At 37.3% G+C, this 14,869-nt stretch overlaps 1 protein-coding gene across 1 annotated transcript in view; it reads left to right on the top strand.

Annotated features, from left to right (window-relative positions):
- The first annotated feature begins 41 nt into the window (after window positions 1–41).
- Window positions 42–14,869, top strand: part of LOC100998770 (serine/threonine-protein kinase 38-like) — a 43,058-nt gene continuing 28,230 nt past the window's right edge. The window contains exon 1 of the mRNA XM_031650366.1: window positions 42–1,558. Within this exon, the coding sequence (XP_031506226.1) occupies window positions 1,552–1,558 (7 nt within the window). The 5' untranslated portion in view covers window positions 42–1,551. The remainder of the gene's footprint in view (window positions 1,559–14,869) is intronic.

Consider the following 14,869-nt stretch of genomic DNA (forward strand, 5'->3'; position numbering starts at 1 on the left):
ACACCAGAGTAAACTGACATTAATTTTTAAAAAGAAATGATATATGCTGGTCCAAATAAATAAACAATGAAGTCTTAATGTCACATCTGAATAACAGAAAATCTTAGTTTGGAAAACTGTTTCTACTTACATTCTCAACTTTTGAGTCGGGTGATGGTAGTTTTGATTTGATCCTATTGATTTATAGGAAAATATCTACTTCTCGTGTAATAAATACAGTTCTTGCAAGAGCTAAAGCACACTCTTTTTCTTCTGTTGTATAAGTTGAAATTATTTAAATATTGGCATTATGGTATGATGTCAGCTATTTAAAATGGCCTGTGATAGTTACATTGTTCAATGATAATTGCAATCTCTTAAATAATGAATTTTTCAATAGAAAAGTGGGCAACAGTCTTAAATCATGCAGGTTACAAAAGAAATAGTTACTTAAAATATATAAAAATAGGCTTAAGTAATTGTAATCAAAGGAATGTATAAGCAAAACTAAGGTTTTTTTTTGTTTGTTTGTTTTAACCTATCAAACTGACAAAGTTTAAAAAGATGGACATTGCCTAGTGTTGGTGCTCTTATATAACTATTAATGGTCAATTGGTACTGTCTGTCTGGAAAGCAGGCTGGCCATGTATATCAGAATTTGAAATGTGAATGTTCTTTGACTCAACAATTGCACATCTGGGTATATAATAAGGAAATAAGAGAAAGAGTGCATAGTCTGTGATCCTTGATGTTTATTACAGCATAACTAAAAATACCCCCCAAAATAGAAACCATTTAAACATCTGTTAGTGGGCATTAGTTTAAAACTATGGCGCTTAACAGAAGGTACAGTATGCCTGATTGCTTCGTTTAAGAGAAGCCAGGGTTCAAAAGCTGGCTTCACCATGTCTAGCTGTATGATTTTGGGTAAGTAACTTAATCCAGCTAAGTCTCACTTTTCTCTTCTATAAATCGGAAGAGTGGCACATGCTTTTTAAGGATATCGTGAGGATAAAGTGAAATGATACACATAAAGCGCAGTGTCTAGCACAAAATAACTCATTATATGTTAGCAACTATTATTACCATGTGCTCCTTAAAAAGGATGAGTAGATCCATTTGTATTAATATTGAAAGGTGTCTATAAGATCGTAGACACCTTTCAAAAAAGCAGTTTACACAATGGCTTATTTGTTTTAAAGCTGTATTAAAACTTATTTGTATTAATAGCCCATTTATGTTAAAACTGTGTGTGTGTGTTTATGCATTAAAGTTTTGGAAGGACATAGCAACAGTTGTCTGAGTCTTAGGCACTATTCTAAGGACTTTCACACATATCAGTCACTTGATTAAAATCAGTTAATATATTTTAAGTGCTTGGAACAATGCATATGCTTTATAAAACACTCAATAAACATTAGTTATTAATTTTCATATGCTGTCGTTATCTCTGTTTTGTAGATAAGAACACTGACACCCTGAGAGTTCTCACAGTTCGTAAGTGGCAGAGCCAGAATTTAAATCCAGGGAGTGTAACTCCAGTCTCTCTCTCAACAGTTAAAACTGGATATTATGGGAGGTAGGATTGTGAGGTCACTTTCACTTTGCAATTTGTATACTTATGGATATTTTTACATGAAACATTTTATTTTTATATATGGGGCAGAAGATATCCAGTTTGGAAAGAAAATGGTGCATTTTTATATTTTAGAAATCTTTTTTTCCCCTCTATTCTTTACTACCTATGGCATATTCCAGAGATCTGAATACATGTACACTTAGGTTGCCCTCATGCTAAGGGTCCTGAACAAGGAGTTCCCATGACCTCATACACTGTATAAGATTTTGAGACCCTAACTTTGGGGCACACAGCTAAATATATATTTAGAGGTAGAGTCAAATACATATTTAGAGGTATAGTCCCAGGCTAAATCTGCATTACTGAATGGTGATCAACTTCTGTAATTGAAATCTTAATAGCTTTCAAGAAACCTTCAGTCATAATATTTTGGTTTCCAGCAAGTTTGGGATAAAATTGTCATTCTTTGGTCATCCAAAGAAGGCAGGCAGAAGCCAGTTGTTTGATCCACAGATCAGTAATTGTAAGATAGGAAGCAGTAACTTAGTGTTAGATATGGACATCAATGTTAGGGCTATTAGATGCTACATAATCCAGGACTCAGCCCTGGCTATTAATGTTCTGATATCCAACTTTGCTGCAGGGGCAGTACAGTGTCCTGGAGTGGTCACTGCACTGTGGACTCTCAGCTAGAATGGGAGCTTTACCTGAAGGTTAAGTGACATGGTCTAATCCAAGCTTTTCCACTAAATAGCTAAATGTCTTTGGGCTTCACTTCTGTAAAATGAGGGAGATGGACTAGATAATATAATCTGTCTCACTTAATGACAGATAAGATGGTCTGTACATCACTTAATGGTGACCACCTTCTGTAATTGAAATTGAGTTCAAGTTTTGTGATTTTACCAGCCTTGCCTCTTGATGAACTAAATTTGCAATCTTAGACCTGTAGTAAAGTCTAGAAAGTTGCTAAATAGAATTGAACTTATAAGCTGATTTATGGGAGTGTTTGCCAGTGTGCTGACTTGAATTACAGGATATCCTTGATGACAACCAACTCTACACTTTACTTTTTATTCCATTTTAGGTATTTTTTCCCTCTCCTAGATTTGTTTGCCCAATAATCCAGAATTGTGTTCTAAAGATCACAAGTCAATAAAATAGTGTGGTCCTGTTCATTGCTTAGGTAGTAAGCTGTTCAGGTATTAATGATAAAGGTCATTACCACATAAAAATTTCTTTCCTGCCTCAAAGTTTTTTGTATTCTGGTATCTTAATGAGATGGATGCCTTCTCTGTTTTCTCATGGTTGCGGAAGTCAAATGGTCTGTGTGTTTAACACAATATCTGAGTCTGATGAGCCACATGGTATGTCTGCTTTTAGTTGGGAACAGTTTTTTTTGGTCAGTTGTGATGGTCAAAAAAGTCTCTTGGGAGAGTTTAAATGACTCAAAATAACCAAACATAGCTCATAGCTACTTAGGTCTTAAAATTGTAAGCTTCGTGATACCATATTTTAATTTTAGTCTTATCTAATTTTTGTACCCCCAAAGGACTGCTGCTTCTGGCTCTTACGTTGTTAAAACATTGGTCTGATTTCTTTCAGGGAGTGGTTTTCATTTGAAAAGGAACAGCAAACAAAATAACACAGCAATTTAAAAATTAAAATTAAGAAATAAAAAAGGAATTGGTACAACTGAGAAATGCTTGCAACTCTCTCCTGAAGCTGTTCAGTGATGCAGAAGCTTTGAATGTTTTGAATGAATGGGAAAATTAAAATTTGAGTTTATATTTGAAATTTATATTTTACGTACTCACTTAAACTCAGTCTGTTTTTCAAGTTTATTGTGTGTGCAAGTGTCTGGTTGGTCTGTCTGCCTCACTCTCTCTCTCTCGTTCCTATTCAAAGTTTACTTTTAAGAAAATGAAAAGCAAGTGTTCAGAGCTGCCCAAGCTTTGTATAGGTTTATGTGTGTAGGCTGCTTCCCAAGCTTGCTTCTCCCCTTCCCTTTGCCAGGGTGTCCCCGCCTCTCACCCCTCATCCTTTTCCTGCCTTGTCCATTCATCAGTTGTTCTCTGGTCACACCAAACCTTCACTTTTTAGCTCCAAATATGCATTTTGGGCATACTGATGTTTTGAATCAGGCGTTGTCTCCCTTAAAACAGGCAAGGAAAGAGTAAAAGGGAGTGGGCATCTTCCTTAAAGCTAGAACATTCATTTTGTCTCTCTCGTTTGTATGAGTTTGAAGGAGTACTTCCTTTACCTTAAATAAGACTTGAAGATAATTTAGCTAGGAGTTGTGCAGTCCTGCTTTTTGGTTTTGATATGGGCCTTTCTAGTCACCACTGGAAAAGCTATTTGAGAAGACAGTGATAGTTTGAGCCTACGTAAATATGCCCAGGTAGGTATAAGCCACCAAAAAATGGTTGCTCTAAAAGTCCACGTGTAAGATATGACTGGAAAACTTCTTCAAAATTCTCTTTATTATTCTTCTCATTTGTCTTTCGTTTTGTTCCATGACATCCAGCTTTTTTTTTTTTTTTTTTTTTTGGCTGTTCTTTGTAATCCTCCACTAAAGCAGAACTAAGAATTTGGTTTATAGGAAACAAAATTCGAGTACTGAGGTACCTGAAAAACCACCTCTGAGTGCTGAAAAGTGCAACTTGATTCCCCTTTCCCCCCGCCCCTAAACGTGCAGCACTCTCTCAGCATCACTCTTAAATGTTTTCTCTCTGATTATAAAATGGTTGTTTTCCTATTATTGAAAATTTGGAAAATTCAAAATGTGATAAAAGACAAAATTTAAATCATCCATAATTTCACACTGTTTGTTCGTCGCAATTTAACTTCCTCTCCCGTGTTTGTATAGTTGAGTTCATATTGTACTTGAAAATACAACTTTGTGTCTTGCTTATTTACTTAACATTATTCTTCATGTTAAAATTTGCAGGGAAAATTTTCTTCAGTGCTGTGGTGTTTTATACTATCATCATTCCATCAGTCATTTCATTTAATTTTAAACATTTGGTTTAAGTTGTTTGCTATTTTAAATAATGCTCTGATTTAAAAAAAAATCATTGCAGGAATTTTGGTTATTTCCATAGGATAGACTCCTAAAGTTGGAATTATGTCAAAAAATAAAAAAAATCTCTATGGTTCTTGGTATAAATTACCATATTCCCTGTTAGAAAGGGTCACATCTCTGCCAGCTAACACAAATGCATAGCGTGGACAGAAAGGTACCTCCTAACAGACTAGACCTCACTAAGGGGGTGTTTTCCCCTTGTATTGTGACTACTTTCATATAGGGAACATATTGCATAATTTTAAAGTTTCTTTGTCTTTGCTTTACTGGTAAAATTGAACATTTTTTATGTGTTTTAAACTATTCCTATTTATTGTCAAACAGTGTTATTTATCCATTTATTAGGGCCTTTATTGTCTCCTTACAACTTTAATATTAAAAAAGCTATGTATGAGCTTACTTGATAAATATATATGTATTTTAAATATATGCTTTTAGATATACTTTGGTTTTTGTTTGTTTGTTTGTTTGTTTTTGAGATGGACTTTCACTCTGTCTCCCAGGCTGGAGTGCAGTGGTGTGTGCTATATCTTTGCTCATTGCAACCTCCGCCTCCCAGGCTCAATAAATTCTCCTGCCTCAGCCTCCCGAGTAGCTGGGACTACGGACGCATGCCATCACACCTGGCTAATTTTTGTTTTGTATTTTTAGTAGAGACAGTGTTTTGCCATGTTGCCCAGGCTGGTCTCAAACTCCTGACCTCAAGAGATCCACTTGTCTCAGCCTCTCAGAGTGCTGGGATTAGAGGCGTGAGCCACTGCATCTGGGTGCTTTTAGATATACTTATAACTGACATTGTTATTTTACAGTGTTTTTCTCCAAATTATTTTTTAAATCTTGTTTGATACACAGTATATACATATGTATATTACACATTTTTGTAGAATGAAATGTCGCACAAGTTTTCATTGTGATGATTTCCTTTTAAGAAAGCTCATTCCTTCTGAAGGTTATCTATGTTTTCCTCTAATTTTTTTGAAGTTTAATTTTTTTAAACTTTAATTTTTTCCCCTCCTTCCTTCATTCTTCCCTTCCTTTAATTTTTATGTTTGTCCTTTTGAACCATTTGCAATTTATTTTGCATTCTGGAATGAAATGAATGCCTGACTTGATTTTTTTCCCCAAATGGATACCCAATTGTTCCAATACTATTAATTGAATGTCTTCTCCTCTTCTCATCTTCCCATAATCTATGATTACGTTGCCTCATTAGAAGCCAAGACTTTTTAAAATCAAAGTTTGGTTTTGTTTTGTTTGAGACAGAGTCTCACTCTGTCACCCAGGCAGGAGTGCAGTGGCGCGATCTTGGCTCACTGCAACCTCTGCCTCCTGGGTTCAAGTGATTCTTGTGCCTCAGCCTCCCGAGTAGCTGGGACTACCAGTGTGCACCACCATGCCCAGCTAATTTTTCTGTATTTTTAGTAGAGATGGGGTTTCGCCATGTTGACCAGGCTGGTCTCGAACTCCTGACCTCAAGTGAACCACCTGCTTCAGCCTCCCAAAGTGGTAGGATTACAGATATGAGCCACTGCGCACAGCCAAGATTATTCTTACATATTTTATGAATGTTGTACTCCATCTCCTCCTCCTTGCTACTTTTGTGAACAGGATTATTTTTCCATTTCTAAATTTATGTCTTTAAAATTAACATTTTAAAGTATACATTTATTTTAAACTTTAAATTCCCCTATTTAAAAAATCATTCATCTTACTTTTTACTGACCCATATTCTTTATAACAGAAGTGAAAAATACAGAAGAAAACTCATGATATTGGGTTACTGGATGTATTGATAGATGGAAGCATGGCTCAGCTGCCAAAGCAAAGGGAAGGACAGATCCTTCTGGGTGTACTAGCTATCATCTCACTCATCCAAACCCACAATTCAGAGCCATAGTTTAAACGTGCTGGCCCCAGATTCTCTAGATCACTGTAATATCTGTCTGTCCCCACAGCATGCTCTCATGCTCTCCAAAAGTTTCCCTAGGCTACTTAATTCTCATCTTTATAAATTCTATAAATTTCCCTCTATATTTTTTATAATGAAATATGAATAACATAAATATATATCATTTTATATATATATATTTATAATTTTGTTTTTTCCCAGTTGTTTTCATTTTGTTTTACCTCTGAATATTTCCTCCTTTACAAATAATGTTGACATACTCACTCTGGTCCCCCCTCACCTTCATTACCCGTCATCTCCCTCCCCACTGCCATTTACTCCCCCTTCTTGCAAATTGTAGCTTTTTTTTCTCTCTCTTATGTCAATCAAGGTAAGTACTTTTCTGTATGTGCTCATGTGTGTGCCAGTAATAGAAACTGATTTAAAATTCTTTTAGGGATGCCCCGACTATCTAAAAGTTGGCATTGATTTTTTTTTCCCATTGTGGTACTAGATTATAAATATTTGAAGTTATATGGCATTTCTGCTGAGGTAATTTTTTAAAGTTAACTATGACTTGATTCAGCTGAACCTTTTTTTTGCAGACAAAATCTGATGCACTACTAGATAGGCATATAGCAATAGAACAACTACATTTTGTAAATATTACAAGAATAGACTGCTTCTTAATGTTTTTGAGAAAGGGTGATACGTTAAACAATAAGATTGGTAAATAGAATTTTAAATAAAATTGCTGCTTTGGTAAATTTACGTTGTAGTTTAATTGTTTACATTTGGTTTATAAACACTTTCCCTTCTCATTGCAAGTTTAAAAAAAAAAAGTTCACAGGAATTTTTAGTAATTATTTGGACTAATAAACTCAGGTATTCTGCCATGAACAACATTACTATAGCCAAATAAGCTTTCAGGTACTCAACCACTGAACCATATTTTTGTGCATAGGAAAACTGTATATTTCTAAAACAATTTTGAAAATAAAAATGCTAATGTTGAGTTCAGCACCACTGTGCCATCATCACCAACCTTCTGATTCACAGAAGGAGCAAAGACAAGTGTGTCTGTTTATGAAATGCGTGCCTCTAGTCTAATGATCAGGGCATACGCCACATGGAAAGGGCCACGTTAAATAAAAACAAAAGCTATTAACAGCAGACACAGTAAAGAGATTATTAATCAATTGGTGTGTGTTGCCTCATGAGAATCACTCTTTTGTGAGAGAAAGCATTAGCTCTTCCCTGGAACACTTCTACCTCTAGTTCTACCCTAAGTCACTACTAACTTCTAGTAAGGCTTCTAACAAGAGTTCTTTTTTTACTTTAAATATTTCTTTTTGATACATTTCTCTCCCCTCTCCATTAAAAGCAATTTAATTTATCAAAGAAGTAGGCTAAGATCAGAAGAGAGAGGGAATATTTATTAGAGATTAAATTTACAAACTAACTTACAATGGCAGCAGCCCAAGGCAGGAGGGATGAGCAGGAAGATTGAGCAGGGAAGGGAAGAAAATAATAATTTTTGAGCATTAATATGTGCCAGGAGATACTTTAAAAATATTTTCCCCTTTTTTATTGGTTTATCAAACACATGACATATCTCAGTCCTTTTACAAGTACTTTTAGAATTCTTTTAAGTCTTATATTACCGTAATAAGCATGCACACAAGTTGGCTATTATTATATTTATTTAACAGGAAACTGACACACAGAAAATTTAAATTTTAATTTGCCTAAAGTCACAGAGCTACTGAATGGCTGGACCAAAAATCAGATCCAGGCAATCTGGCCTTTCATCCTGTGCTCTGCCACCATCAAAGTGTCATATTAACCCTGTAAGGCTGGCATTTATGATCTCCACTTTAGAAATGTGGATCCTGAGACTGCAAGCTCCGCCTCCCAGGTTCACGCCATTCTCCTGCCTCAGCCTCCGAGTAGCTGGGACTACAGGCGCCCGCCACCTTGCCTGGCTAGTTTTTTGTATTTTTAGTAGAGATGGGGTTTCACCATGTTAGCCAGGATGGTCTCGATCTCCTGACCCTTGTGATCCACCCGCCTCGGCCTCCCAAAGTGCTGGGATTACAGGCTTGAGCCACCGCGCCCGGCCAAACTAACTTTCTTAAACTAGCTTTTCTTATACTTTCTGTCCTTACTGATGTCCTTTCTGTCCTTACATCATTTACCCAGTCATCCAAATCTGAAACTTAGAGATAATTAGAGATTTTAGTCTTTCCAGCTGACTGAGGCTTCTCTTCATCACTTCTGCTACTATCTTAATTAGGCCCTCACTATTCTGTAATCTCAAATGTGCTGTAAAGGAAGCAGGTGGGTAATAAAATGTGGGTAATAAAAAGTGAATGAGTCTGGACACGCGGGAATGGAGAGTTGGTGGACGGGTAGGATGTTGTATTGTAAGGGGCCGGCTGCAGCTCTGCTCCAGCTGTCTCTTTGCAGGCAGGAATGAGAGCTCATTGTGGACGGATCAGACTTTTCAGGAGAAACCAGAAACCTGGATTTTCATATGAAACCTTCTAACCTTCTACTTTCTAGATTGTAGTACAGGCCTAACAAAGTAAGTCTGCAGGCTACCAGGTTGTAATCCCTGACTATTCATTATTAAGACCTCCTGAGCAGATTTACTTCCTCTAGTCTGATCTGGACTTCCAGCCTTTTGGCCATCCTCCCTGTACCAGCATAATCTATCCGAAGTGCAAATCAGATAGGATTTGAGGGCTGGTTGGGAGAATTAAATGCTTCTAAGAATGTAATATTCTTAGAAGAATTATTGGTACTTGGGTAAATACTCAATAAATGTTCTGTAATGGCTGTAAGGTTTTCACTAAATTAAAAGCCTTGAGTGATTCCTATTTATGCTCAGGATAAGTTTTTAACATGACAGAAAAGGTCTTTATTTCTACCTTCGTCTTCTGCCATTCAACCACATATACTCAGTCTATCTGTATGTTTAAGTGTGTCAGTGTATTTCATGCCTTACAGCTCTTCCTCCCCTGAGTACACCTGACTGGTGAACTCCTACTATAGCCCCTTCCCCTCCAAGATTCAGTTCAGGCATCACCTCCTCTATTAAACCTTTGATTACCCTTCGTCTTGAAGCACGGATTTCTCCCTACTTTGTGTCTCCATAAGATCATGAACTCCCTAAGGGCCGAAACTGTGTTTTATCAGTCTTCCTGTTCTTAGCACTTCATACAGGCGTCATAGTATATATCTGCAATAAATGTTGGTTGAAAATAATACAATTAGTAAAAGTTAATGCTGGGATTTGAACCTTCACCTGACTATGAATTTCTTGCTTTTTAGACTGTGCCTCAGAGAGGAAAGAAGCTGTGGCTGCCCTTTCGTTAGGGACTCAGTTTATACAGTGTCCAATCTGAGGACTTAATTGTAGCCTAGGGCATTATGATTGCAACAAGTGAATTGAATTTAGGAGAATTTTTATACTACAGGGCACTATAGTAGCATTAAGGGTACTCCCTCTGAAATGCAGTATGTGAAAACTAAGGTGAAATCACCAGTTAAATAACTTGTTTTACAGCCAGGTAAAGCAGTTCTATTTTCTTCCTTTAGAAGTTTGATGGTAAATGGTTGGAGATACCACATCTATTTATAAATGGCCTGAGTGCCAGATTTGTTATCTCCTTTCCCCCAGGCTTGATAAACTAAAGAATGTTGGACTTAACTATTGGTAGTGTCTCCCTTAATGAATAGAGCAGTCTGGAGAAAACACACGTGAACAGGAAATTCAAGGGCACCTTGTGTTGTTTTTATCAGTCCAGGAATTCTAGACTTGCAAATTGTATCCTGTTCTTTTTCTGTTAATAAAACAAAAAGAACAGTGTTAAATCCATTAAAGGAATACATTTGCAATACAATAAGTGCCAGTCATCTAGACCATTCTTTGTAATAATTTGATCACGTCTTAGTTTTGTATAATTTAAATTTTTAGAAGTCTGTGTCTGGTAAGAAGGAAATAAATTTTTCTTGTTTTTAAAACTAATCTTTGCAAAGATACTGTATAATCATGAGTAAGGGTGGAATTTTTGTTTTTTCTGCAAATGTATTTCTTAAGTAACATTTATTTCTGAAGACTAATAGAATACCAGATGATTCTGTATTTCTTAACCCAAATGAAATTATTATATATGAAACACACATATAATTTAAAATCTATAACATTAGAGTTGAGTTACCATCACTTACAGACTGCCTACTGTGTGCTCAGCACTTTGCCAGGTACTATGATGCTTTCATTACAAAGATAAATAGATGGAGATTTTGCTCTTATTTGGTTTTTAAACAAGGCATACACGTATGTATAACTACAATGGAAAGAACATCGTAATCATGATAAATTATATAGTGTCTAAAAGTAATATTTCATTACTTGACATCCACTTCTGATTTTAGAGTAAAACTCATTACACCTTTTTGTGATGGAAGAAACCACATCTTCTGTTTACCTTCTTTTTTGAAGACCTCAGGTTCATAAATATTTATCTAAAATGACTTCATATGTATTTCTATACTGTTGGGTGTTTTGTTTTTTAGCCTGGGTCTCGCTCTGTTACCCAGGCTGGAGTCCAGTGGCTATGCATAGGCGTCACCATAGTGCACCACAGCCTTGAACTCCCGGGCTCAGATGACCCTCCGGTCTCAGCCTCCCAAGTAGCTGGGGCTACAGACATGTGCCACCATGCCTGGCCCTATTTTTATACTGTTAAATGCAGATAATTTCTGTTGTTTGGAATTGTTTTGAATTCCCTAACACTTCTTTATGTTTCACAAAAATTTCCTCAAAAGTTTTGCTCAATAATGTTCCTCAAAAGTTTTGTCCACCTCTGGCCCCCCAATTTGGCTTCCTTCTGGGAAGGCCTGGTCAGTAGCAGACCATCTCCTACAGGCACTTTCCAGTGGGCATAGGCGCCCTAGGCAAGATAGCCATCAGCCTTGTGTGTTTTAGATTCCACCTTATCCTGATGCTATTAAACATTTAAATTGAATAACAGTTCTCTTTGTTTTGATGCCATGTTCACCAAGCAATCTTGTGAACCTAATTTCTTGTGACTCAGTTTCTTACTGTGTAAATCAATAAACTGCCATTCTGTCTTGTATATTTGACTTTTGTGAACTTTGTTAGGATAAAGTAGCTTCCAGAATTTGATTGCCTTGAGACACTGGCAGCTGAGGTCCAGACCTTGCCACTTGGCAGACTGAGCAGGGCAGCCTGCTCGACAAGGCCTCTTGGCAGTCAGCTCCCTCCAAGGCCACACCCCAAGTTCAACATACATCTTTCTCTCCAACTTCTGCAAGTGTAACTGTGAACAGCATAATTCTGTGAGTGATGTGTTATTTCTTTGTGCTTTTTTCAAGAGGCATTATAAAAGGTTTTTTATGTTTTTCACCATTCATTTTTTGAAAGGACTATATAAGGCCTTGGACAACTAGAGTTGGGTCTTGACCTTTTGTAAAGGCAAACTCGTAAAGTGGCAAACCACTTTATAAATTTTTATTAGCTACAGATCTTCTGGACGTTTTCTCTATTCATTAATATCTGCTTGCTAGAACAAATACAAGGCAAGTCAGAAATCATTCTACAATCATAGGGTGTTGCTCTTTAATGGAACTTTTAAGGTTCCCCCCCTCCAAATATTTGTTGAAAAAGTAACAGGCAGTTGAAGAAAAGTATCCATGAACTTCAATTTTATATGCCTAGGGAAGGTTCACTGGAATACTACTGCAAATTGTATACCTGTCCTCCTTTTGAGGATTCAGGATGCATGTTAGCATATTAAAGAAGCTGGGAAGGCCGGGCAAGGTGGCTCATGCCTGTAATCCCGGCACTTTGGGAGGCCAAGACAGGCAGATCACTTGAGGTCAGGAGTTTGAGACCAGCCTGGCCAACTTGGTGAAACCCCATATCTACTAAATACACAAACGTTAGCGTGCACCTGTAATCTCAGCTACTCGGGAGGCTGAGGTGGGAGAATCGCTCAAACCCGGGAGGTGGAGGTTGCAGTGAGCGGAGATCGCACCACTGCATTCCAGCCTGTCTTCTTTTTTCTGGTCTTGTCTTATTTAAAAAAAAAAAAATTCAGAAAAAAAAAAGGTGCTGGGAAATCTTATGGTAAGAAACGTATTTAACTTTGTGTAGTCTGGGTTTCTTAAATTTACTTAAATTCCTCAATTTCCAGTCCATCTCTCCTCCCACCCCAAGCCCCAATTAACAAATATGATTGATTTCAGAGATGTTTTCTGTGCACCATCCCTGTTTCACTTTTCCCTCTTTGACCTTTTTCTTTTTTTTTTTTTTTCCAGTTAGAAACAGGGTCTTGCTCTGCAGCTCCAGGCTGCAGTGCAGTGGTGCAATCACAGCTCATTGTAACCTTGAACAAGGGTTCAAGCAGTCTTCCTGCCTCATCCTCCAGAGTAGCTGAGACTACAGGTGTGCACCACCACACGCAGCTAATTAAAAAAAAAATGTAGAGAGGAGGAGATCCCAGGCTAGTCTCAAACTCTTGGCCTCAAGTGATTTTGGCCTCACAAAGTGCTGGGATTAGAGGCATGAGCCACTGTGCCTGGCATTCTTTGACCTTTCTGCATCTGATCCTGAAACATAGAACATGAACCCAATGATTCTGAAATTTCCAAAAATGATTTGGCAGCATTGTCTTAGCAATCCAGTAAGAGCAGCTTAATCCTTAAAAATCACTTGGCTGTGATAATTCTTGAGTTTATTTTTCACTATTTATTGTTTTAAAAATAATGCTCATTATTATTAAAGCATTTAGCACAATACAAAGATTAAACTAGGTGCCTAGAATAGTATCTTACATTTGTATAAGCCATTGTGGCTTTCCTGTGTATTATCTCAGATGGCCATAGACTAGGCCTGTGAACCATGCAGAGCAAATATTTTAAACCCTGTTTCGGGAAAAGTGACTTGAGTTAAGGGTGTTCTGGTGATTTGAATAAGACCATATGATCATTTAGCAACAAGGCTAGGATTAGATCTTTTAATTTCTGACTTCTACCTTCTGTAATTTATTTTTCCACAGTTGCTTATTAGCCAATCTTTGTAGAGTACTTTACTATTGGCTAATTCTTTCAACTACTCCTACTGCGCCCCCTCCGTCCCCCCAGTCAATAGGTTGTCTCATTCATTCATTCATGGCTACTCTGAGTCAGATGCAGTGGTGTTGCGGTGTTTTGAAAAATGAATCAGAAAGAGTTCTTACTTGGAGGTGTTCCTGGTTTGGTGGAATAACTGTTAGGGTTGAATTTTTCTTAGGAGTGATAAGCACCGGTACCTGACTACAAATGTTAGAGAATATGCACCAAAAAAATGAGAGATGTGATATCTCTTCTGGTAGAGCATGCTAGAGAAGTCACCACGGTAAGATTTCAGCTCAACTGGGCCATAAGGGATCAGCAGATTCCTGCAGAGATGGTAGTGGATATCACTGGTAGATATAAGTGCTTTAGGGATAGGCCATGCAAGAGCTTGGAGGCATGAAGGAGCTGGGTATGTTGGGAAAAGAATGAGTGGTGAGGAAGAGCATCAGATAAGGATCGAAAAGATTAAAAGCAACAGATAAGGATAGCAAGTTAGAGTCCTGACTCCACATCACACTAGCTGTGTGACTGCTCCAAACTTCAGTTCCCTACTTTGCAGGGCTGTTAAGAGGATGAAATGCAATCATGCATGGCAAGTGCCTCTATCTTAAATCCTCAGGAGAAAAAAAAAGGGGAAATCAGTGAAGAAAATATCATCAAGTTCCTGAAATATAACCACACTCAGTGAATGTGAGTTGTTCTTATTTATCATGTTTAGCTAATTTGACTTGCAGTAAGGCAATGAGGAGCCATGACTGATTCTAAACAAGTGACACGATCAGCTTCTTGTTTAAAGTAGTCAGCAGAGGAACAAATTTATAATGCCAAAATAATCGATGCAGTTTTAGACATAATGATTCTCAGGCTCAAGCAGTACATTGAGGTATAAACCCCTAACAGGACAACAGTAGAACTGGGAGTTTGCCAAAGATACTTGTTTGCTTTCAACCTATACTTGACTTGCTTGACATCTTTTGGTTCATTCCATCAACCCTGGAATCTAGTCCACTTCAGGTCCACATCCAGGACTCTGTATCTTCATGTAATTAAAGCAAGATGGATGTTGGGGCATAGGTGGCAGGTTTGGGGAATACTTTTCAACTAAGAATGCTTTGGATGGTCACTCTTGGCAAGCTGTGTCTTTGGACTGATCTGTTGTGATCTTCATCTAGATAAGCAAAGCCTCTTT

The sequence above is a fragment of the Papio anubis genome, chromosome 9 (assembly GCF_008728515.1).
Source record: "Papio anubis isolate 15944 chromosome 9, Panubis1.0, whole genome shotgun sequence".
NCBI classification, from domain to species: Eukaryota; Metazoa; Chordata; class Mammalia; order Primates; family Cercopithecidae; genus Papio; species Papio anubis.